The following is a 25703-nucleotide window of genomic DNA, read 5'->3' as shown; positions in this document are numbered from 1 at the left end:
GGGGGGTCCCTGGAACAACATATTTCCAGCTGGGGGTTGGGGGCCAAATACATATATTTCTGGGGGTCCTTGACATGAAGATGTTTGAGAACGACTGACAGAAACATGGGTTTTTCAGAAAACTGTCAGGATTTAGAAGGCATTTGTAGAATCATCCTCAGGTCTAAACGGGTTAATGTGGAACTCAGAAGGCTGTTTGTCTCGGGACGCTGTCGGTGCTGGCGGCGTGTTTCCTCCTCTGCGTCATCTGTGCCCATATACCCGAAGGCGGGGTTGGTGAAAGGGCCTTTCTGTGTGGAGTTTGCATGTTCTCCCCGTGTCCCCTAGGGTAGGTACCCTCACAAAAAACATGCAGTAATCCTGGTCACTAAACTGCCTCCCCCTGGCCAGCCGGGGCGCCTGATGGAGGGGAAAGGAACTGGTTGGAATAACGTGTTCCTTCCACTCGCTACATCCAACCAGGGAAACTCCCCCCTGTCAGGTGTAAAGGAGAAACTTGGACACTCAGGCATGAAGGAAGCATGAGTTCAAGTCCGTTGCTCTCCCCATGTCCCCCATATATGGGGACTAGGTTGGTGGAGGGTGTGTAGAGCCCAGGATCACATTAGATGATTGACACACGGGTGAAAAATGGGTTACAAAATGGGATAAAAAATATATTTAAAAGAAGGCTGTTTGTTTTAAATCAATAGATGACATAGATTCACCCAGTATTTGATTGCTTATATTATGTTTAGATGGATCTCTTTAAGAGTATTGTACCTCCTACGGTAAATAAACCAGTGGTTGTACTGATCAACTGTATTTATAAAAAGTCCAAAGAGGGTGAAAGTAGCCGATATACAAGCTCTCAATGCGTCATGATGCAACACGTTGCGAGCTTGTAAATTGGCTTTGTGGCTATTCGTCGTAGGTCTTAGGGGTGGCTGTAGCGGAGGCTTTCACCTAGAGCTCCATAATATGAGGATGACGGCGACATCCAGCACTGACATCAGGCTAATGTAGAAACCTCATATATGGGGATACACGTTTGGCATCGTCATCATGACACGCACCCAGTAAGAACCTTATATAAGTACAATCTGAAAGGTTTAGGGTAGCTAGCAGCATTTGCTACGCTCCTTGCAAGAGACTCCGTATAAGACAGGATATCTGGCCTTACAACTGGCTTTGAAAGTTTCAGCATCCCGGTAATGTTCTAATCGGACACCACTGCGGCCTAGCCCAGACAACCAGCACTAGTTTGAGTTAATTTTATATGGTCCTCTTAACCCTTGGCCTACAATTCACGGAAAAAACGGAATTAATCGAAAAATCTAAACCTCCCGTTAACGGAAAAAACGAAATGACAATCAATATCAGTTATCGCGGGGTCAAAAATAATATTTTTTCGCTAATATCACTAATGTTGGATGTAATTTACCAAAAAACGGCCGAAATCCGCGTGATCGTGCGCTATCGTGCACGCGCGCCGTCTCTATGTGCGTCGCTGTAAAAAATGTGATATTTTGCAATCTTTTGGGGTTGATTTGAGGTTAATTTGACTTAGTTATGAAAAATATAGCATTAGCTTAGCAATCCGGACCAGCCAAGCTATTGACTAGGGTCAAAATACTACAGGATGTTGTTGATCGTTGAACCGGAAGTGACTTAGGAAGATCCGTCTATTTTAGCCAAAATCAGCATAATGATGCTTTCCCGCCATCTGGTGGCGAATCGAGAGAATACATTTGCAATGAATGAAAAAAAAAAAACATCTCTTCAATCCACCAGATCTTTCTTGTATGTTAAAACGATGAATAAAAAATATGCCAATTTGTTACCCAAACAAAAAAATTGGGACTGGTAGTCCAAGGGTTAAGTGGTTGAGACTCTTAAATAAATGTCTCACTAATAGTTAATGTTCATTTAACTATTTAAGCCCACATCAATAGTTGTTTAATTAGAAAGAGGCTGTCTTTAACTAAATCAGTTAATGTTCATTTAACTATTTAAGCCCACATCAATAGTTGTTTAATTAGAAAGAGGCTGTCTTTAACTAAATCACTTCTGTTTGGTGTGCTCTTACAGGCCAGAGAGTTTACATTCAGAGAGGAAGTGCTGAAAGCTTTGAGACGCACAGTAGGTACTTAGGCCCTCATTTATCAACGCGGCGTAAGCAAAAATATGGGTGCACGTCGGAAATTACCTACATTTTCGGCATTTATCATTTCCGCAAAACCTTGAAATTGAACATGAGCCAGGACAAAAATCACGTCAGGTCGGGAGCTGTCGTAGGCTTTGTCCTCAGCTGTTTTTCTGTCATACACAAGCGGAGCAGCATTGTGTGAACTGCTGACAGGCTGTCAGAGGCATCTAAACATATGTTTTCACTCCTAAAAAATTATAAAACTAATAATACATGTGAAAAAAATATATTTTGTAAAGGCATGTCATATGAAAAATAGAATATTGCAAGCAAGCAATTAAAAAGTTTGCTTAAGCCATTTAAACAGTGTTTTGCATGAGCGCACACCCTATAGGCCTATACGAGGATTTGCGCTGCCTGTGCTGGAATCCCCCTGGCCCCCCCACCTGGAATAGTTTCATGATATGAATCGAGAGGCATTTGAGGGAGACTGCAGCTCTGCAGTCAAGTAGGGTAGGCTACTGTAGCCTAACCTACAGCAGGCCGATATCTTTCTGGAGTTACGGTATGTGCAATCTCCTCCTGTTTAAGGATAAACCCGAAGCGTTGCTTGAATACCAAATGTGCCGTGCCAGCGCAAGTGGGGACGCATCGGAGATAGGTAGGGTAACCCAGCCAGCCACCACTACCATGCAGTGCCAGTGCCACACGAGACTGGTTTAGGCTGCATATTCATATAATTGACAGTTGAAAGCCCAGCCACTGTACTAGCGAGGTAATCTAAACAGTGATAGAGACAGACAGACAGGGCATAGGAGAGGAGGAGATGCACCTATTTGCAAAACAGCAGCGTGTGTGTGCGCCAATTTGTTATTTAATTCATGGTTCACAGGTTCAGGTTTTCGTTCACTAATACATCTTGTTGTATATTTGCGTTATTTAATTCATGCAGGTGTTCGTTCTTTATTTATTTAAGATACAACACACCAGTTGGGCTTGCAAGTTGCATGTGCGTGCATCTGTGTGTGTGTGTGTGTATGAGAGAGGGGGGGGGGGGGGGGGGTGAGGTGGGCAGCAAGGCAAGCGGGGGAAACCTTTTTATTTATTTTTCCATCATGTAACCATAGTATCCATGAGTTGTTTGGTCGTATTGCATTTGTGCATGTCGCAAAAACGAGGGCGAGGCTTCATTTCATTCTGTCTCTCTCTATCACTGTGGTCCGTCCGTGACCAACTGACCATGCATGTTCGACAGTCTATTTAGATTGCCTCGCAGTCGTTAGTCGCTGCAGTGGCTGGGCTGTCAACTGTCATTATATGAATGTGCAGCCAAAACCGTAGCCTCATGTGGCTGGCACTGGTGGTGGTGGTGGGCTGGCTGGGTAGCCTACCTATCTCCGATGAGGTTCCCACTTGTGCTGGCACGGTACATTTGGCATTCGAGCGACGCGTCGGGTTTATTAAACGAGGAGGAGATTGCACATACCGTAACTACAGAGAGACATCGGCCTGCTGTAGATTAGGCTACAGTAGGCTACCCACGTTGGGACTCTCCACAGCTGCAGCACTGCACTATACTCTCCAACGCCCCGTCATGGAAATATTTCAGCACAGACAGCCCAAATCCTCGCATGTATGTGCTCATGCAAAACACTGTTTAAATGGCTTAAGCATCTAACTTGCAACATTGTTTTTAATTGCGCAATTTTATCTCTGCAACATTGTTTTTAATTGCGCGATTTTATCTCCTATTAATTTCATATGACAAATCATTGATGTATTCCCTTTTTTTTCTTTTTTTAAATGTAGCCCATACCTAGGCTACAGTTTTATATTAACATTTTAGGAGTGAATACATGTGTTCAGATGCCTGTGACAGCCTCTCAGCTGGTCAAACAATGCTGCTCCGCTGTTCTACGACAGAAAAACAGGTGAGGACAAAGCGTACGACAGCTCCCGACCAGACGTGATTTTTGTCTTGGCACGAGTTCAATTTCAAGCTTCGGCGGAAATGGCGTGCACCCATATTTTGGCGTACGCACGGTTGATAAATGAGGGCCATAGTGTATAATTCTAGAATCCTATGTGGACACCATAGGTAGGCAGAGTTCACTCAAAACTGTGTTTAGTAATACACCCCAGGAAATATAATGCATGTTTTGGTTAATATAAACACATTACAGTTATGTTAAGTGAAAGTGACATGCTGTATAATATGAGCTGCTCATACAACATAGCAGGATGTTGTGCTTCTTTGATTTCATGAATACAACAGAATAAACACTTACACTTCCTCAAACCTGGTCTCAGCCTGCACTCTCCACTGTGGTCACTGTGGGTGAAGGAGAGACAAAGATAAGATAATAGAAACAATAATGATAGATAATGCATTATGTCATTAAACATTAAATGCTACTATACAGCACCCTGTACCAACCCCTGTTAAGCATTATACTTTAGCTGTTGAAAAATAGCAGATCTACAAGCTCTAGCGTGGCTACGAGCTGGCAGATCTGCTATTTTTGAAAATTAACTAGCTTTAGCTTCTGGGGGGGGGGTCCCTGGAACAACATATTTTCAGATGGGGGTCGGTGGCCAAATACATATCATTTTTGGGGTCCTTGACATGAAATAGTTTGAGAACCACTGACATAGAAACAGGGTTTTTCTGAAAACTATGAAAACTAGAATCTAGTGTCAGGTCTAAATGGGTTAAACAACAACTAGGCACATTTACACTGACTGACATCAAGTCTGTCCATACCTGAGAGTCTGCAGTTGTCCAGCAGAGGGCAGCGTCTCTTGGTCTCCTGGGTGATTGTAGCTCAAGTCCAACACTTTCAGGTGGGAGTTGGATCTCAGAGCTGAGACCAGATAAGAACAACCTTCCTTTGAGACCATGCAGCCTAACAACCTACACAAACGCATGCACGCACGCACGCACGCACACACGCACACACACACACACACACACACACACACACACACACACACACACACACACACACACACACACACACACACAGGGGGCCAGGATTAAATGGATATTTCACCTTCAAACATGTTTGGAGTCATTTTAACATAATGAGGAAAGCACCTCAATCAGCGTCAGCAGGCGACGCATTCGAGTGCAGTACTTTCATCCGACGGAGCATTGGTCCGAACGACAACCTACCTCCTCCCTCACCCTAACCCTAACCTCCCCCGGGGCAGACACCTAAACCTAACCGCAACCCTCTCCCGACCCGCAGCGCACCTCGGAGCATTGCTCCTTCGGAGCAATGCTCTGTCGGATGATAGTATGCCTCCCGACGCATTCAAGTGCAATCGCTGCCAGAGAGACTTTCACTCGCAAATTGGACTGCACAGCCACACAAAGCACTGCTCCCTCAGCACCACCTGATCTAATGCAAGTGCACTTGTGTCATGGTCTCTCAAGACTGACGACCGCTACTATAGGGAAAGAGCGAGGTGACGAGAGTGTTAACATTCGGGGACAACTCCGCCACCATCTTGTTTGTTTGTCACTAAGAGCAAGCAGTGAACGCACTGAACTCAGGCAGTGTACATGATCTTCCATCAATCCACTATCTTCGTTTAGCAAAAAACTACAACTTGGACTGTTTATCTTCCATCTCTCTACTATCTTTGACGTCACTGTTTAGATATGGTACGCCATACACCAGTCCAGCGTTGTGTCGGATGCAATGCAAAGTGGAAGCAAAACCAAGGACATGAGATGTCGGAGTTATCAAAGAAACATCGTATCGTAATGGCTAATAATAATTTTCAGACAGGTAAGTTAGAATCCAAACGTTAATGCTACACGCTGTTGTTTACATATTACATGGTTCTAGCCTTTGTTTACACGACAAGGCTACTGGACTAGCCTAGCTTTGCTCATGAGACATCTCATGTCCCGTTTACTTAGACTCCTCCATGAATAATAATCAGTAATCAAGATAAAGCTTTAGTTGTTTAGCTAAAATAAAAAGTTATCAGCGATATTGTTGGGTTGTTGTTGTTACGGCCACGTGGTTCACGAGAGACATGCCCCCTATACACTAAATAATAATAATAATAATAATAATATGCACTCGAGATTACTTTTGTTTTGTTATTTTGGTTACACAACTAAGCAACAAAACGTTGTTCTTTTCAGGTAAACCTGCCTACAAGCACCGTCATTACACAGAGTTGAAGGCATCACTAGACTGACCAATTAATTCAACATTCATGTTGAATTAATTCAACATTAATTCATTTTGTCTGCATGTATCACTGAAGGTAAATGCATGGGACGAGGATCTGTAAACATTACAGATAATAATGACAGGCAACCAGTGACACAATTATTAAGCTAATTTCCCAAATTATTAGCACAGTTGAAAAAGGCAGATCTGCAAACTCACAAACTCAAGGTGGTGGTATTTTGACACTCGTAGCAGTTCAGTTAACTTCCCCAAAAGGTTGAGGTTCAGTTTGAGTGCTTTAAGTGTAAAGTTGCCACATTAATTCCATAAATAAGATAGTGATAAATTGTCCGATCCATCTTTTTTATTACCAATGAGTATGAATCTGTTGTGTCGTGAGTCTAGCTGTCAATGGTGTCACCGGTCGCTAGCTGTACTAATCACTGTAGCCTCAGAGCAAGCCAACAAACAACATGGCGCCCGGCCGAGTGCTTCTAGGGCAGGCTCCGCCCAAACTCCGCCCATTGCCCGCAGCCCGCAGGTCCCGCATGTTGTCCCGCAGGGCGGGCGGACGGGTCATGAGCTCTTTTTGTTGTTCATCTTATAATTATGGAAGGGGGCTTTAGCCCCTGCCTTTTTGACTGTCGGAGAAATGGTCCTCTCCATCCTGAACTGGAATGTTGCTTTTCGTTAAAATAATTCCCCTCTTGAGGCTCTAAGTCAGAACCATCAGCACAATGAGCGCATCTGCATTCAATCTTTCTTATTTGTATTTTGGGGGTGCGGTACCGCCGCCACACAACGAAGTCGAAGTATGTACAGAATCGAAACTAAAATGAGAATATGACATTCATTCATTTCGAGCGGAGAGCTACACTGCTGTAGTGATAACACAAACCAAGCGAGTGAAGTGAACTGGTCCGAGACAGATAGTATGTCATGTCACCAGTGTTGGTTATAACGGCGTTTAAACAAACGGCGCTACCTAACGTCGTTATTTTTTTCAGTAACGGGTAATCTAATGAATTACAATTGTCATTGTCACAACGCAGTTACCGTTACTGACAAAGAAATGTGCTCCGTTATTATGTTAAGCGTCCCCAAGCTTTCTGTTACCACGGGCCGGCTGACAGTGTGTGTGTGTCTGTGACTCTGTGTGTGTGTGTGTGTGTGTGTGTGTGTGTGCGTGTGTGCAATGGGGCTGCTTCTCCTGTTGAAGCCCAACACACACCGGCTCCGTCCGCCGCGTCGCGCCGCCTGCCGCGCCGATAGAACCAGTTCTATTTTCCAGGCGGCGCCGCGCAGCAACGCGCCGCGTCGGACGGAGCCGGTGTGTGTTGGGCTTCACACGGTTAGAATAAAACAAACATAGCAGTTAGTTGTGAAAGCTTGATGCTACACAGACCATTTTAATGCTAAAGCTAATGTTGACAGCCTGACTGCATGCAAAGAGAGAGAGAGAGAGAGAGAGAGAGAGAGATATGCAGGGGAGGGCCTCTCGTGTGTGTGTGTGTGTGTGTGTGTGTGTGTGTGTGTGTGTGTGTGTGTGTGTGTGTGTGCGTGCGTGCGTGCGTGTGTGTGAGTGACTGACCACTGACCAGTTGTCTTAAGTTCTGAGACAATTTGTGTCTTTAATTAGACAGTATTGTCTACCAGTTGTCTTGTCTGAAGTTGTTGGACTTTTGAGGTCCAAAAAGTTTGAGAGCCACTGGTGTAGGCAATTACACCTGGTTTACTGTTGAGGTTCAATAAATATTATATTGAAGTGCAATACATATATTGAAGTTGAAGTTTATTTCTCCCTCATGGCAAAAGGTTATTATGTCTTATGTGTAAGGCTACGTGTCTATGCTGTTCTACTCTATGCACCTTGTGAAACCTGCTCCCAAAAACAATCCAAATTCTTAGACATATTGCACATATCTTTTACGCAAATAGTTACTTTTCCTAGTAACTAGTTACTTTTACAATAGAGTAATTCAGTTACTAACTCAGTTACTTTTTTGGAGAAGTAACTAGTAACTATAACGAATTACTTTTTTAAAGTAACGCGCCCAACACTGCATGTCACGTATAGCCTATATGTATAAGTTTTATATGTTCATTCAAATAATTTATGACTCGCGCAGGAACCATCTCTCTCTCTCCGTCCCTCTCTCTCTCTCTCTCTCTCTCTCTCTCTGTCAGTCAGTCAGTCAGTCAGTTATACCCTAGGCAATCAAGCAAATGTGATTATGCCATACTTAAGCTAATATTAATAACAGTAAAGCATGCAAATGCTCATTTTACTTTGATAACCAATAATTTGGGCTGCAGGGCACTGGTTGGGTTTCCTTCCATTTCCTAGATATTCCTCTAAATTTGGGTAGAAATGAAAATGAAAAATAAAGGTGCCTTTTCAAATTCCAGATCCTGCACTACAAATTCCCTCTGCACGTCCTTGCCCTCTCTCTCTCACTCTGTCTCTCTCTCACTCTGTCTCTCTCTCACTCTGTCTCTGTCTCTGTCTCTCTCTCTCTCTCTCTCTCGAAAGCAATTGAAATTGAATGGACTGAACTTGCTGGGTGTTGAAAAGCCGGTCGTTAGGCTACTTTTTGTTTTTGCAGGCCGCTGGGCGGGCGGGTGGTTGATTAATATATGTTTGGGGGGAAGGTTGGTGCGGGCTGGCTCCTGTGGCGGGACGGGACAGGAGAAAAATGCATAACCCCTGAATCTGGATAGGCTAGGGCAGGGGTTTTCAACCGGTGGTCCGCGGCCCCCTGGTGGTCCGCGGAGGTACTGCTGGTGGTCCGCAGCCAGGCATTCAGAAAAGTTATATTTATGCCTTTTTTTTTTACCTTTCTAATATATAATATAAAACTTATTTGCACTCTTTTTACTTGTTTGTAAATAATAATAATAATAACTTAAGTCGAATCTAACATTTCAAAAAGTCAAGTGCTCAAGGTGTCAAATAAACAAAAAAAAAGCTGACGGAGTCATCAGCTGCCAGCGGAACAACCATCCTGCTCTTCCACCCAACGCATGCATGCTTACCGTGCTTGCTGCCCAAGGCAAGCACGGTAAGACGTTTCCATAAATTATTCATTCAATTCATAATAATACGTTCGGGAAAGTCAAATCTCCCTGCCATAGAGTTATAATATCTGCCGCGGATCGATTGAATAGTCTGACATAATACGTGACGTATTCACTATTCAATGTGCAACTTCTCAGTCTATCGTTGCCGAAAAGGCAGAGTTACAAGCTCACAACGCGATGCAACAAGGTTCGGGCTTGTGTTGCGTTGCGTGACTGCATTAAAATTGCCCCGGTTGGCCGGTTCGTTTTTTGACGCACATGACGGAGGCGCATCGCGCCCGGTGGAGCCCCGGTGTGAGCTTGTAAATTGGCTATTTTTGGTGTGTGACGCCGTCGTACGATGATGTATACATTACGCTTTTAAAGTGACGGTACACAATGAACAGTTCCCTCTGTATGTTAGAAAGGTACTGTATAAGGCCCTAGTAAAATGTAGTGCAGGTTGTAAAATAAAGAGAAGATTATTAAAATAGAATAAGATAAAAATATATATCCTGTTTCTGTGTGTGTGTGTGTGTGTGTGTGTGTGTGGGGGGGGGGGGGGGGGGGGGGGTTGTCAGAAACAAACCTACTGTCCAGCTCATGAATGTAGCCTGTGATAGTGTGATTAGTGAGTAACAAGTAAGAAGAAAACAAAAACAATCTTAACCCATGGTGCATGAATGCCCCACCGCTATTGTGTCGGGTGGGTCCATCGTAGATCTACGATGGACCCACCCGACACAACATGGTGGTCCCCAGGCTGCTGCTAGTCAGAATGGTGGTCCCTGGATCAAAACCAGTTGAAAACCCCTGGGCTAGGGGATACATGAATTCACATCAGGTGAAAATTACAGTATGGTTATGTTTTTAAATGTTGAGAGTTGAGAGAATGTTGAGCTGTCAACTCTCATGCAATAAGTGTGAGACAAAAAAAACATTGAATATTTAATTATATGTTGTACTAAATTGAATTAATACCCTTTGTTTAGCGGTTTTCTTTTTTTTCACTAAATCAATGGTTTTATGTGCATGACTCGCCAGGATTCTGGAAGTTAGCTTCCGGGTTAATTCGACCTTGGGACTTTTTGAAACATGTTTGTGTCACTGCATTGCTTATTTCTAACCTAACATGTTATCATATACAAATAAGGGAAAATTAAGGAATGTGTGGCAAATCTGCAAAAAATAGCTAATGAACTCAGCACAACAAGTGGAGGCAGTGTGGGGTTCAGTGTCTCATTGGAGGCAGGGTGGGGTTCAGTGTCTCATTGGAGGCAGTGTGGGGTTCAGTGTCTCATTGGAGGCAGTGTGGGGTTCAATGTCTCATTGGAGGCAGTGTGGGGTTCAGTGTCTCATTGGAGGCAGTGTGGGGTTCAGTGTCTCATTGGAGGCAGTGTGGGGTTCAGTGTCTCATTGGAGGCCGTGTGGGGTTCAGTGTCTCATTGGAGGCAGTGTGGGGTTCAGTGTCTCATTGGAGGCAGTGTGGGGTTCAGTGTCTCATTGGAGGCAGTGTGGGGTTCAGTGTCTCATTGGAGGCAGTGTGGGGTTCAGTGTCAAATTGGAGGCAGTGTGGGGTTCAGTGTCTCATTGGAGGCAGTGTGGGGTTCAGTGTCTCATTGGAGGCAGTGTGGGGTTCAGTGTCTCATTGGAGGCAGTGTGGGGTTCAGTGTCAAATTGGAGGCAGTGTGGGGTTCAGTGTCTCATTGGAGGCAGTGTGGGGTTCAGTGTCTCATTGGAGGCAGTGTGGGGTTCAGTGTCATTAAGGGGAGGCAGGGTGGGGTTCAGTGTCTCATTGGAGGCAGTGTGGGGTTCAGTGTCTCATTGGAGGCAGTGTGGGGTTCAGTGTCTCATTGGAGGCAGTGTGGGGTTCAGTGTCTCACTGGAGACAGTGTGGGGTTCAGAAAGTGTCTCATTGGAGGCAGGGTGGGGTTCAGTGTCTCATTGGAGGCAGGGTGGGGTTCAGTGTCTCATTGGAGGCAGTGTGGGGTTCAGTGTCTCATTGGAGGCAGTGTAGGGTTCAGTGTCTCATTGGAGGCAGTGTAGGGTTCAGTGTCTCTTTGGAGGCAGTGTGGGGTTCAGTGTCTTGCCCAAGGACACTTCGACATGTGGACAGGAGGAGGAGCCGGGATTCGAACCGCCGACCCAGGGATCATTGTACGACCTGCTCTACCTCCTGAGCCACAGCCGCCCAGCCGAATATTTGAATTGATTGGCCAGAATAACAATATAATACAACAGAACTTCCTTCTGCATGAAGCATGGATTGGCACAAACATTTGGGAAAACACCATTTTCCCACCCCTAAAATTGGTGTGCGCTGGCGCGCACCACTTTTGTCCCTGTCTAGGACAGGGGTATACCGATGCAAGTTCGGGGGGGGGTTTCCCCTTTCACAACGTTTTACAACACATTGGTTACTTTCACCTAATTCACTTTACACCATTGTTCCTTGTGTAAACTTAAGTTAAGTGTGATTTCTTCCCTAATGCATGTTATAAAGTTCTTCCTTATTTACTTTATTTCAGAGCAGTGTGTGGAGTCCAGACTCATAAGGACTACAATACCCATGATGCATCACTCCCAGGTGAAGATGGACTCTCCAGACTCAGCCAGGGACGTTTCTATTAAACAGGAAGCTGAAGACGTTTCTATTAAGGAATACTAACCTTAGTGTCTCCAGTGTACAGTTTGGACTCGCCAGTCCAACACAAAGCTTCTTTATTCCTAAATCCTGCAAATCGTTATTAGTCAAGTCCAATTCTAGAAGACTAGAGCTGGAGGTGAGAACCGACGATAAATCCTCACAGCATCTCTCGGAGAGGTTGCAGCCACTCAGCCTAAAGAAAAAGAATTGTGCTAAAATTAGATTTTATTTTTATTTTCTTTCGTATAAAATAATTTAAGAAAGATTATATATATATATATATATATATATATATATATATATATATATATATATTGTTGTTAGTTCTCTATGGGAAAAATGAATGTGGAACCACAACGCCCACTGCTATGCCCTATAGGCTGCTATAGTAGGCTATGATATCCCCCACATCGTCAACAACATATAGATTTTAAGATTAATTCATGTTCTTTGTTCTACACATCCAAAAAGTTAGCTTCCGGGTTAATTCGACCTTGGGACTTTTTGAAACATGTTTGTGTCACTGCATTGCTTATTTCTAACCTAACATGTTATCATATACAAATAATAAGGGAAAATTAAAGAATGTGTGGCAAATCTGCAAAAAAATGCTTAGCCTACCACTAGCTTTCTTAATATTTGTGTTCATAAAGGTGCATGTCTACAATCACATATACATTTGTTCCAATCCAACTCCATTTGGAAACGTTGTGACGGCTGTTGAAAATTGGGGTACCATTAACAACCAATATAAGGCAAACATTTCCAAATTTTATTATACTTTAAGTAGCATGTGACGTGTCAAACTAGGGGGTTTTCTTGATGCGGAATCCATTGCAAGCATTAGTTTTGCACAGAAAACATCACAAATGTGATGAGGTCAGCACATTTGGGCACATTTTGGGCAAGTGGCTATGGCTATGTTTTCGTGCAAAACTAAGGTTTGGAATTGATTCAGCATCATGAAAACCCCCTAATTTGACATGTCACATGGTACTTAAAGCATAATGGAATGTTGGGAATTTTGCCTTATATTAGTTGGTAACCCAACTTTCAGCAGCTGTCACAAAGTTTCCCAAGGGAGTTGTGTTGGAACATAGGTATAGGTTATAGTAGACACCTTTATGAACACATTTGTGAAGAAAGCTAGTGGTAAGCATTTTCTTTTCAGATTTGCCACACATTTCACTACTTTTCTCTAACTAAAAGGAGTAGCTCTGTAATTCAACCAGGTGTGGTTGGAGGAACATGCAGCTATGGGAATCACACAGGTGAATGAAATCAAGAATGATATATTCATAAGTTCTTGCTTATGTCAAGTACAAGGAAGTATGTTTGCATTTGACAGGAAGTAATCAAAATATGCCTATATTAGGGAATTATGGATACATGTAATTTACATAAAAGGTTAAGGAATACTAACCTGAGTGTCTCCAGTGTACAGTTTGGACTCGCCAGTCCAACACAAAGCTTCTTTATTCCTAAATCCTGCAAATCGTTATTAGTCAAGTCCAATTCTAGAAGACTAGAGCTGGAGGTGAGAACCGACGATAAATCCTCACAGCATCTCTCGGAGAGGTTGCAGCCACTCAGCCTAAAGAAAAAACATTGTGCTAAAATTAGATTTTATTTTAATTTTCTTTCGTATAAAATAATTTAAGAAAGATTATATATATATATATATATATATATATATATATATATATTGTTGTTAGTTCTCTATGGGAAAAATGAATGTGGAAAGACAACGCCCACTGCTATGCCCTATAGGTTGCTATAGTAGGCTATGATATCCCCCAGATCATCAACAACATATAGATTTTAAGATTAATTCATGTTCTTTGATCTACACATCCAAAAAGTTAGCTTCCGGGTTAATTCGACCTTGGGACTTTTTGAAACATGTTTGTGTCACTGCATTGCTTATTTCTAACCTAACATGTTATCATATACAAATAATAAGGGAAAATTAAGGAATGTGTGGCAAATCTGCAAAAGAATGCTTAGCCTACCACTAGCTTTCTTAATATTTGTGTTCATAAACACAATCACATACATGTGATTGTGTTGTATGTATGTAATGTATATATACATGTAATGTATATATACATTTGTTCCAATCCAACTCCATTTGGAAACGTTGTGACGGCTGTTGAAAATTGGGGTACCATTAACAACCAATATAAGGCAAACATTTCCAAATTTTATTATACTTTAAGTAGCATGTGACGTGTCAAACTAGGGGGTTTTCTTGATGCGGAATCCATTGCAAGCATTAGTTTTGCACAGAAAACATCACAAATGTGATGAGGTCAGCACATTTGGGCACATTTTGGGCAAGTGGCTATGGCTATGTTTTCGTGCAAAACTAATGTTTGGAATTGATTCAGCATCATGAAAACCCCCTAATTTGACATGTCACATGGTACTTAAAGCATAATGGAATGTTGGGAATTTTGCCTTATATTAGTTGGTAACCCAACTTTCAGCAGCTGTCACAAAGTTTCCCAAGGGAGTTGTGTTGGAACATAGGTATAGGTTATAGTAGACACCTTTATGAACACATGTGTGAAGAAAGCTAGTGGTAAGCATTTTCTTTTCAGATTTGCCACACATTTCACTACTTTTCTCTAACTAAAAGGAGTAGCTCTGTAATTCAAACCAGGTGTGGTTGGAGGAACATGCAGCTATGGGAATCACACAGGTGAATGAAATCAAGAATGATATATTCATAAGTTCTTGCTTATGTCAAGTACAAGGAAGTATGTTTGCATTTGACAGGAAGTAATCAAAATATGCCTATATTAGGGAATTATGGATACATGTAATTTACATAAAAGGTTAAGGAATACTAACCTGAGTGTCTCCAGTGTACAGTTTGGACTCGCCAGTCCAACACAAAGCTTCTTTATTCCTAAATCCTGCAAATCGTTATTAGTCAAGTCCAATTCTAGAAGACTAGAGCTGGAGGTGAGAACCGACGATAAATCCTCACAGCATCTCTCGGAGAGGTTGCAGCCACTCAGCCTAAAGAAAAAACATTGTGCTAAAATTAGATTTTATTTTTATTTTCTTTCGTATAAAATAATTTAAGAAAGATTATATATATATATATATATATATATATATATATATATATATTGTTGTTAGTTCTCTATGGGAAAAATGAATGTGGAACCACAACGCCCACTGCTATGCCCTATAGGCTGCTATAGTAGGCTATGATATCCCCCACATCATCAACAACATATAGATTTTAAGATTAATTCATGTTCTTTGTTCTACACATCCAAAAAGTTAGCTTCCGGGTTAATTCGACCTTGGGACTTTTTGAAACATGTTTGTGTCACTGCATTGCTTATTTCTAACCTAACATGTTATCATATACAAATAATAAGGGAAAATTAAAGAATGTGTGGCAAATCTGCAAAAAAATGCTTAGCCTACCACTAGCTTTCTTAATATTTGTGTTCATAAAGGTGCATGTCTACAATCACATATACATTTGTTCCAATCCAACTCCATTTGGAAACGTTGTGACGGCTGTTGAAAATTGGGGTACCATTAACAACCAATATAAGGCAAACATTTCCAAATTTTATTATACTTTGAGTAGCATGTGACGTGTCAAACTAGGGGGTTTTCTTGATGCGGAATCCATTGCAAGCATTAGTTTTGCACAGAAAACATCACAAATGTGATGAGGTCAGCACATTTGGGCACATTTTGGGCAAGTGGCTATGGCTATGTTTTCGTGCAAAACTAATGTTTGGAATTGATTCAGCATCATGAAAACCCCCTAATTTGACATGTCACATGGTACTTAAAGCATAATGGAATGTTGGGAATTTTGCCTTATATTAGTTGGTAACCCAACTTTCAGCAGCTGTCACAAAGTTTCCCAAGGGAGTTGTGTTGGAACATAGGTATAGGTTATAGTAGACACCTTTATGAACACATTTGTGAAGAAAGCTAGTGGTAAGCATTTTCTTTTCAGATTTGCCACACATTTCACTACTTTTCTCTAACTAAAAGGAGTAGCTCTGTAATTCAAACCAGGTGTGGTTGGAGGAACATGCAGCTATGGGAATCACACAGGTGAATGAAATCAAGAATGATATATTCATAAGTTCTTGCTTATGTCAAGTACAAGGAAGTATGTTTGCATTTGACAGGAAGTAATCAAAATATGCCTATATTAGGGAATTATGGATACATGTAATTTACATAAAAGGTTAAGGAATACTAACCTGAGTGTCTCCAGTGTACAGTTTGGACTCGCCAGTCCAACACAAAGCTTCTTTATTCCTAAATCCTGCAAATCGTTATTAGTCAAGTCCAATTCTAGAAGACTAGAGCTGGAGGTGAGAACCGACGATAAATCCTCACAGCATCTCTCGGAGAGGTTGCAGCCACTCAGCCTAAAGAAAAAACATTGTGCTAAAATTAGATTTTATTTTTATTTTCTTTCGTATAAAATAATTTAAGAAAGATTATATATATATATATATATATATATATATATATATATATTGTTGTTAGTTCTCTATGGGAAAAATGAATGTGGAAAGACAACGCCCACTGCTATGCCCTATAGGTTGCTATAGTAGGCTATGATATCCCCCAGATCATCAACAACATATAGATTTTAAGATTAATTCATGTTCTTTGATCTACACATCCAAAAAGTTAGCTTCCGGGTTAATTCGACCTTGGGACTTTTTGAAACATGTTTGTGTCACTGCATTGCTTATTTCTAACCTAACATGTTATCATATACAAATAATAAGGGAAAATTAAAGAATGTGTGGCAAATCTGCAAAAAAATGCTTAGCCTACCACTAGCTTTCTTAATATTTGTGTTATTAAAGGTGCATGTCTACAATCACATATACATTTGTTCCAATCCAACTCCACGCACGCACGCACACACACACACACACACACACACACACACACACACACACACACACACACACACACACACTGTTCGGTTCTTTTGAGTTTTGGTTTAAGAACATAAGTAACATTTATAGGTTAAAAAAGTTCATTTATAAATAATGTGAACTGTGGGGTGTTAAAAATATTTACTTCTTCATTGTCTATTTAATACTTTTCATAACTCTAATTTCATTACATTATGCTCGAGACGTGTGTCAGTATGGTAGTCATGATTATGGAATGGAAGTGTTTGCGCATGCGCGACTGTGCGACTGCGACCATATGAAGGGTTGGGTTGAGTGTCACTCATTACACTCGACAACGATATGTCATCAGGAGCAGACAGCCCGTTGGTAAGTTAGCAGCTTTGAACTGTAGTGTGTAAATGTAGCCTAATGTTTGCTATAGCATTTGTGCAGTAGCATTACTTACTTACTTACTTATTTACTTACTTATTTACTTACTTGTTTTGTATTGAGCGAGCGGCGCACGGAAAGCAGTGAGTGTTTGTTATGTAGCACTAATGCTAGTGTTTAGCTGTGACCAGCACTGGCTGTTTGACAAGTTGCTTTGTCGGGACGCTTAGCGGACCGTAGCGTGGTGGGTGGTAGAGAAGTCCTGTGGGCTGTGTTATTGTGTGGTGGTGTTTTGTACATCCATAAAAGAGTCGCGTCAGTATTAACATACTAGTTGTACTAGCTGTTGCCATGGTGATGTTGTAGTATCGTGTGTGCGTGCTGCGTGCGATCTGCGCAAGGCACGTTGGTGATTTGCATTCTGGGAAATGCAGTTTATGCTTGTTGTATCCAGCTCGCTGTAGTAACAGTGTTTACTTTGTGCTGCTTTATATATATATATATATATGTTAGTGGATACACAGTATATGTGTGGTTTGGTTATATGTAGGCTACTCATGTGTATATAGGAATGTATACATGATGCCGGTTTTCTTTATATTACAGTTTGTGTCAGTAATGAGAGGAGCTGTAAGATTATGTTACAATTATATTTAGCAGGTATATTCTGGGTGAATGTACAGCTATATGATATTTTGTGAGAGTCAACTACAATAACATATTGTGACGCTTATTTGTTTAAATTGTTGCATTGTATTCAAAAAAGTATATTATTGTAATGCCTTTTTATTTTGTTTTCTTCCAGGTTTATGACCTGTGGTCTTTTCATCCATAAATCGACTAACACGAGTCATGCCCGTGTGTGCTGCCTGTTCTTAGCCTTTCGGAGGGCTTCATTTAGTAAACTCCGAACACACACACACACACACACACACACACACTTGAATGGTTTGTAGACGAGACTGGATCATAAAGACCAAGGGCAATTCTCAAGGATGAACTTCCCTCATCTCTCCTCAAGCTCAAATGTGACCGCTTCTGACCGAGGCTAAGTCATTGATTTTTTTTTGTCATATGAAAGCAGGGAATCATAGCTTCAAATTGACAGTTTGACCCACCAGTTTTAGAGATATGGCTTAAGTAATGTCTTGCAGAAAACAGCGAAAACAGGCTTGAAAGGTTCACTTCTGTGGTCTCTAACATTACACCTAGCTACATGTTTAAGCATTTATTTGATTTTTACTTTTTTTTTTTCGATTTCAGCTCTGACATTTATTTGAGACAAGCTCTAGTCTAGTATGTGAAGAGTTTGCCTGTGCTATTAACTCATTTTGGATACAAATAAATAAATGAATAACTGAATACATGAATGAATGAATGAATGAATGAATGAATGAATGAATGAATTAAGTTTTTCTCATCTTCTAACCCTAACCCATTGACTGTCTCTGTATCAAAAATAGTCACAAATAACCATTCAGGTCCTCAGATTATGATTGTATACCTTAAACTTAGCAATGATTTGTGCTACAATATTACTAGTTTCATATTTATTATAGTAGGTTGTTGGGCTCTGTTGGGCCCTCAGGTGACAGAGTGGTACAGTAACTGTTCATATTTATTATAGTAGATAATTGGGCTCTGTTGGGCCCTCAGATGACAGAGTGGTACAGTAACTGTTCATATTTATTATAGTAGGTTATTGGGCTCTGTTGGACCCTCAGGTGACAGAGGGGTACAGTAACTGTTCATATTTATTATAGTAGGTTATTGGGCTCTGTTGGACCCTCAGGTGACAGAGGGGTACAGTAACTGTTCATATTTATTATAGTAGGTTATTGGGCTCTGTTGGACCCTCAGGTGAAAGAGGGGTACAGTAACTGTTCACCATCACAGTCATGGGGTTTGAATCCATTGTGGTTCATACAGCTTACTCAGCATCTACACAAACACAGCTGTGCATGCTTGGGGGAGCAGCAAGGGCAGAATCCATTTGTTCCGGCTGCGGGCCGGCCGGTGCGCACCGTCGGCCGGTCGTTTTATAGGTCGGCCGGCCGGAATTTTATTTTTTTTATTTTTTTTGTACCGGCCGGTGTGATAGGTCGGCCGGTCCGTGGGTAGGTCGGCCGGTCCGTGGATAGGTCGGCCGTCCGGTCTTTTTTGGGGGACCCCCAAATGGTAACTCTGTCATTTCTCTACCGTTTTGGACGGGGGTGGGCTCGTTGGAATCGTGTCGCCCCCCTGGGGGCGTCTTTGGGGGTCTCAAGGTCTGGGGACCCCATGGACCCCCATATGGTAACTCTGTCATTTCTCTACCGTTTTGGACGGGGGTGGGCTTGTTGGAATCGTGTCGCCCCCCTGGGGGCGTCATTGGGGGTCTCAAGGTTCGGGGACCCCCAGGGACCCCCAAATGGTAACTGTCATTCCTCTACCGTTTTGGACGGGGGTGAAAAGTGTGTGTGAGAGAGAGCTATAGTAAGAGGAATATGCAGATCAATATAAATGACTGGCCGACCTACTCACGGACCGGCCGACCTATCGCACCGGCCGGCCCATCGGCCGGTACAAAAAAAAAAAAAGGATTCTGCCCTTCGCAAAATATAAATGAATCAGGGCAAACTCCATGTGTGGTTAAGCCAGGATAATTGTCAGGCATACAAACCTGAGGGTCTCCAGTTTACAGTGTGGACTCCTCAGTCCAAGACAGAGATGTTTTATGTCCAAATCCTGCAGATCGTTGTTGCTCATGTCCAATTCTATTAGACTGCAGTTGGAGCTGAGAATTGATGCTAACTCCACACAGCATCGCTCTGAGAGGTTACAGCTACTCAGCCTGAAAAAGGAGCAGTGATAAAAATCTGTTTGTATTCTCTTTTTTTCTTTTCTTGTAAAATCAATATCACATTATTTATTAAAGAAGGATAAACAGCATTGAAACGTTATTATATTAGTATTATTTCCTATAGAACTGTGACATCATATTTTAAGTGTATTCAGTCAACCTACAGAGCTCTGTTGGAGGCTTTGACCACTGGCAGCAGCCTCAGAAGAGCCTCTTCTGAAGAACCGTATTTCTTCAGGTCAAACACGTCCAGCTCCTTTCCTGATGACAGCAACATGAAGGCCAGAGCTGACCACTGAGCAGGAGAGACAGTGGACAGACTCCCTGAGGTCAGGTACTGTTGGATCTCCTCCTCTAGAGAATGATCACCCAACTCATTCAGACAGTGGAACAGATTGATTGTTCTCTCTGGAGAGAGATTCTCCCTGATTTTCTTCTTGATGTACTGGACAGTTTTCTGATTGGCCTGTGACCTATTTCCTGTATGTTCCAGCAGACTTTGTAAGAGAGTCTGATTGGTCTCCGACGAGAGGCCCAGCAGGAAACGGAGGAACAAGTCCAGGTGTCCATTTGGACTTTTTAAGGCCTGGTCTACAGCACTCTGGTAGAGGTCATTTAACTGTAGTTTCAACAGCTTTGACCACTTGGAGGTTGACAGTACATTGACGCCAGTGTTGGTGAATGTGTGAGAGACGTAAAGAGCAGCCAGAAACTCCTGGACGCTCAGATGGACAAAGCTGAACTCCTTGACCTTGTGCAACCCACGCACCTGTTTAAACGTCTGTGTGAACATGCCTGAACACACTGCTGCATCGTTGATATCAATGCCACACTCTTTCAGGTCTGCTTCATTGAAGATCAGCTTGCTTTTCTTCAGATGTTTATAAGCCAGTTTTCCCATTGCCAGAATGGCGTGCGTGTTCTTCTCTGGACTCCAGTCATACTTGGTCTCTTTCTGTTTGGACTGAACCAGCATGAAGTGGATGTACATCTCGGTCAGGGTCTTTGGCAGCACTGTCCCTTTTATTAAAATGTCCTTCAGAACTACAGCAATGATCCAACAGAAGACTGGGATGTGACACATGAAGTGGAGGATTCGTGATGTCTTGATGTGTGAGATGATTTTATTTGCCATTTTCTCATCACTGATTCTCTTCTTGAAGTACTCCTCCTTCTGGTCGTCAGTGAACCCTCTCAACTCAACTCAACCTCTCAACTCTGTCACCCTGTCAACATACATAGCAGGGATCTGATCGGCGGCTGCAGGTCGTGTGGTTATCCAGATGCGAGCATTGGGAAGCAGGTTTCCCTTGATGAGATTTGTCAGCAGCATGGCCACTGACATTTTATTTTCTACGTCAGTGCAGATCTCCCTTTTCTGGAATAGATCGCATAGAGGAGTACAAAACTCATCCAGCCCATCGAAGATGAACATAACGTTAGACCCTTTTCCGCTGCAAATATCTGCCTTGTTGATTTCGCCAAAATAACCATGAAGAAGTTCCATCAAGCTGTATTCCTTCTCATTCTGCTTGACATTCAGCTCTCGGAAAGTGAATGGGAACATGAAGAGGATATCCTGGTTGGCTTTGTCTTCTGCCCAGTCCTGAGCATACTTCTGAGTTAAGGCTGTTTTACCAGAGCCAGCCACTCCCTTCATCAACACTGTTTTGATTTGAGCTTCCCCGGGTAAAGGTTTAGTGATTTCTAAAGACTTGATTGATGTTTCTGGCCTGGATGTTTTTCTGGACATAGTTTCAATCTGGCTGACCTCATGTTCCTTGTTGACCTCTCCACTAGCTAACACTGTGACATTGACCTCTGTGAAGTCTTGGTTCAGAGGTGTTTCTTCTGGGTTTTCTTCAGGTCGTTTCCACTCAATCAGATACTCTCCCCTCTTCTTCAGAAAAGACTTGAGTAGTTGGGGAGTAAGGATTTCTAAATAACCAAAGAACAGAGGACACCAGTAAGTGCATGCTATGATAAATGTGGTCCTCAAATGAGTGGACTTAATTATACTGTATTAATGGCTGTGCTGCTGTAGATGCTGAATTATGAATCTTGCTGCTGAATCTTCCATTTTATGTCTTATTAATTATTATTTAAACTAGGCATAGAGCTGTCAATGTTTCTTGTTGAATTGATACTGACACTTTGTTTATTATAGTGGCATAAAACCCTATATGTTATCAGGTTAAGAACATGGTAAAACAAGAACAAGAACATGGTAAAAACATGGCATGCTACAGAAGTATACAGTGATGTATTGTAAGCAACACAGCTGCAGCTAATTAAATAAATAGTGTGTGTGTGTGTGTGTGTGTGTGTGTGTGTGTGTGTGTGTGTGTGTGTGTGTGTGTGTGTGTGTGTGTGTGTGTGTGTGTGTGTGTGTGTGTGTGTTAGATTAGCCAAATGGCATTGATCACGCCTCCAGGTCTTAAGTTAAGTAATAAGACCTGGTACTTAAAGGGTAAGACCCCTTTTTTAGAGGTTTGGGTTGTTTTCTTACCTTATTATGGGCAAACTATTACATTCCATGAGTTATTTCGCTGCGTTGTGTTGTTTATTAACAATTTAAGAAATAAAAAATAGGGTCCATTAACTTCCATTGTAGCGGGGAAACAGCTCTCAAAGTCACTCTTTTAGCACATGAACCAACGCAACAAAAGCTGATTCTGACAGTTTATGACATCAGGGAAACTCATGCGGTTTTATTTATTATAAAAAATGTCAACTTTGTCTTGTTTTGACTAATTTGTGTAGAAAGAAGATCCGGTAGGTATGCCTACGCCGACCAAATCACTGCTGTTCGCATCTGATCTGATTGGACCAAAACTGTACACCACTTCCTTATTGGAAACGACGGGGATGTAAACAAATGGATTTGATCTCGTCCGCTTGTCACAAAAAACTTACACAATGGACGTGTTTGAGGGAGATACTTTATAAGACACTTTAGAAGAAGTGTGTAAAGTGTCTGTGTCTGGGATTGATATATGCGAGGGTGCATCTCAAACAGCGTGGATAATTCTGTTTACAAACGAAACCTCGCCGTAGTACTGCTGCAGTCTATCTCCGACTAAAGTAGTAACTTTATAAATCTATCTTAAAAGATGAAAATAAGGGCACCGGACTGGTAATCCAGTCGCAGTGTGCCGCGGGTTCGACTCCCGGACCCGACACGGCCTTTACTGCATGTCATCCCCCCATCTCTCTCCCGTTTCCTGTCAGCCTACTGTCTGTCCCTTCAAAAATCAATAAAAGGCGTAAGGCGCAAAAAAATATCTTAAAAAAAAAGATGAAAATAAAACTGCATGAGTTTTCCTGATGTCATAAACTGTCAGAATCAGCTTTTGTTGCGTTGGTTTATGTGCTAAAAGAGTGACTTTGAGAGCTATTTTTATTTCTCAACTCAACGGAGCGAAATAACTCATGGAATGGAATAGTTTGCCCATAATAAGGTAAGAAAACAACCCAAACCTCTCAAAAAGTTGTCTTACCTTTTAAGACACGCAAAATACAGCCCTTAGTCTTCAAGTTTGTCAGTAACTTGTAAACATGCATATTAGTCAGGGAATATTATCAGTATAATGTCAAATCTGGGAATACATTTCTTACTAATAATTTTCTTCACCAGGAGTGTTTTCCGTGCAAAACTAATGCGTGGAATGGATTCAGAATCATGAAAACCCCCTAGTTTAGCCATAGCCACTTGCCCACATATGCCCAAATGTGCTGACTTCATTACATTTGTGATGACGGCTATGGCCATTTTAGCCAAAGGAGTGTTTTGTGCTAAACTAATGCTTGTAATGGATTCAGAATGATGAAAAACCCCTAGTTTGACACGTCACATGCTACTTAAATGGAGTGCCACCATTTTTCCAGTTTTGCATGTGTATGAGGTGACAATACTTCATTAGACACCCAGGAGTCGTTTTTATGTGCAATGGTGTATTAACATTGTATTTAGGGTTTCTTCCTGGAGGCTGAACACATTATCAGCCCCTCCCCTTACCCCTCCCCCTTTATCATACAACTACAGCTGTGGGTGCGGCTTCAGTTCAGGTGGATCACCACCCATCACCACATGCCCACATAAAAACAACATTTTAACAAATACACTTTTTTGAAAAAAATATACCTCCTTATATAACAATAAGACCTGATGATCATGTTTTAGGGTGGAAAAAAATCACGGCACTCCATCTTTAAAGCATGATGAAATTTAGAAAATGTTGCCTTATAATGGTTGTATGGTATACCAACTTTCAGCAGCTGTCAAAAATTCCCCTAGGGTGGTTGAATATAAACCAATGTGGGATATGTTAGTAGACACCTTTACAAACACATTGGTGAAGAAAGTTCTTGGTAAGAAATGTATTCCCAGATTGTATTAATATCCCCTGACTATAGTATATATACCATGTCTTCACCTACCTTTGGTTTGGTTCTCCTGTAGATCAGTCATGTTGACCTTCTTCAGGACAGCCTCCACGATCTGAGTTGCATGAGTAGTGTACAAGTGCACGATCAGATCCACTGTCTTCATCCTGTCAGCGTCTTCCAGGTCGCATGTTTGGAGCGGCTTGAGGCCTTCAGCATCAACAAGCTTCAGATGCCACTGGAACTGCTTAAAGTCTTCTTTTGACAGATCGTTGAGAGTTGTCAAGATACGTTCCTTAAGTCCATCCATGGTTTATTCCTGACACAAACAGAAACCTCTGGGTATGAAAATATTGATCACAAGCTGTAGTTAATGTTACAAAAAAGAAGAGAAAAATATATAAATATAATAAAAATACGTCTCTGGTAGGCTGACACAAGCGGCCGCCTACGAGCGGCTTGCGTGCGACGTGCGTGCGTGTGTGCAGCTGCAGGTCATGGTACAAACAGACTTTCTGTGCTGAAACGGACGGTACCTCTGAGGGCCCCTAGGGGTCCCGGACCACTTATTGAAGATGGGGTCCCGGACCCCCTGTTGAAGACCCCTGGTACCCAATGTTCCCCCTAACGTGCGCCCGTGCGCGCGCGCGCACATGGCCAAATGCTCTCGCGCACAACTGAAATCTGTCGCGCACAGACACCAACGCTGGTGTAAAAAAAAGTTTTCTTTAAAAGAAAAAGGTGTTCCCCCCGAGTATCATCTACATTACAGTAATGATACCTATCCCGAGTCGACATTTGCCCACACTTTATTTCTATTTACTACAGTTTATTTAGATTACACACAGGCGAGGCGACAGACAGGTCTCCTCCCCTCCTTTTTTGACTCTTTGCTCTCCTCTCCTCTCCTCCTGTGTATACTGCGCCCAGTACGTCGTCTGAGCGGCGAGTGAAGACCTTAGGTGGAGACGTAAGGAGCAGCAGCACTGCAGTGCAGTCAGTCAGTGTGTGAAACCCCAAGAACCAGATAAGATCGCGTTGCGCCTTGGACCCGTGCGTTGATGGGACATTCAGATTTAAAAGGCGAACGGATGGAAGTGCGGCTGTGCGCAACAAGGAGAGGGGGAATAACGTTAGCTTCGCATTAGCT

General features: G+C 42.2%; 1 protein-coding gene across 1 annotated transcript in view; it reads right to left on the bottom strand.

Annotated features, from left to right (window-relative positions):
• The window catches only part of LOC310871383 (NACHT, LRR and PYD domains-containing protein 3-like), a gene marked incomplete at both ends in the record, with an annotated part of 28546 nt that extends 3683 nt beyond the window's left edge, over positions 1-24863 (bottom strand). Inside the window, 10 exon segments of the mRNA XM_083782868.1 lie at positions 4417-4460; positions 4893-5042; positions 12051-12221; positions 13452-13622; positions 14885-15055; positions 16279-16449; positions 19988-20158; positions 20332-21371; positions 21375-22105; positions 24608-24863. Of these exon segments, the coding sequence (XP_083638994.1) occupies positions 4417-4460; positions 4893-5042; positions 12051-12221; positions 13452-13622; positions 14885-15055; positions 16279-16449; positions 19988-20158; positions 20332-21371; positions 21375-22105; positions 24608-24863 (3076 nt within the window).
• Positions 24864-25703: the final 840 nt, after the last annotated feature.

This window comes from Protomyctophum parallelum, assembly GCF_964188405.1.
Source record: "Protomyctophum parallelum genome assembly, chromosome: 14".
Lineage (NCBI taxonomy): Eukaryota > Metazoa > Chordata > Actinopteri > Myctophiformes > Myctophidae > Protomyctophum > Protomyctophum parallelum.
The sequence above is the reverse complement of the archived record's forward strand: the minus strand, read 5'-3'. Positions and strand labels throughout refer to the sequence as shown.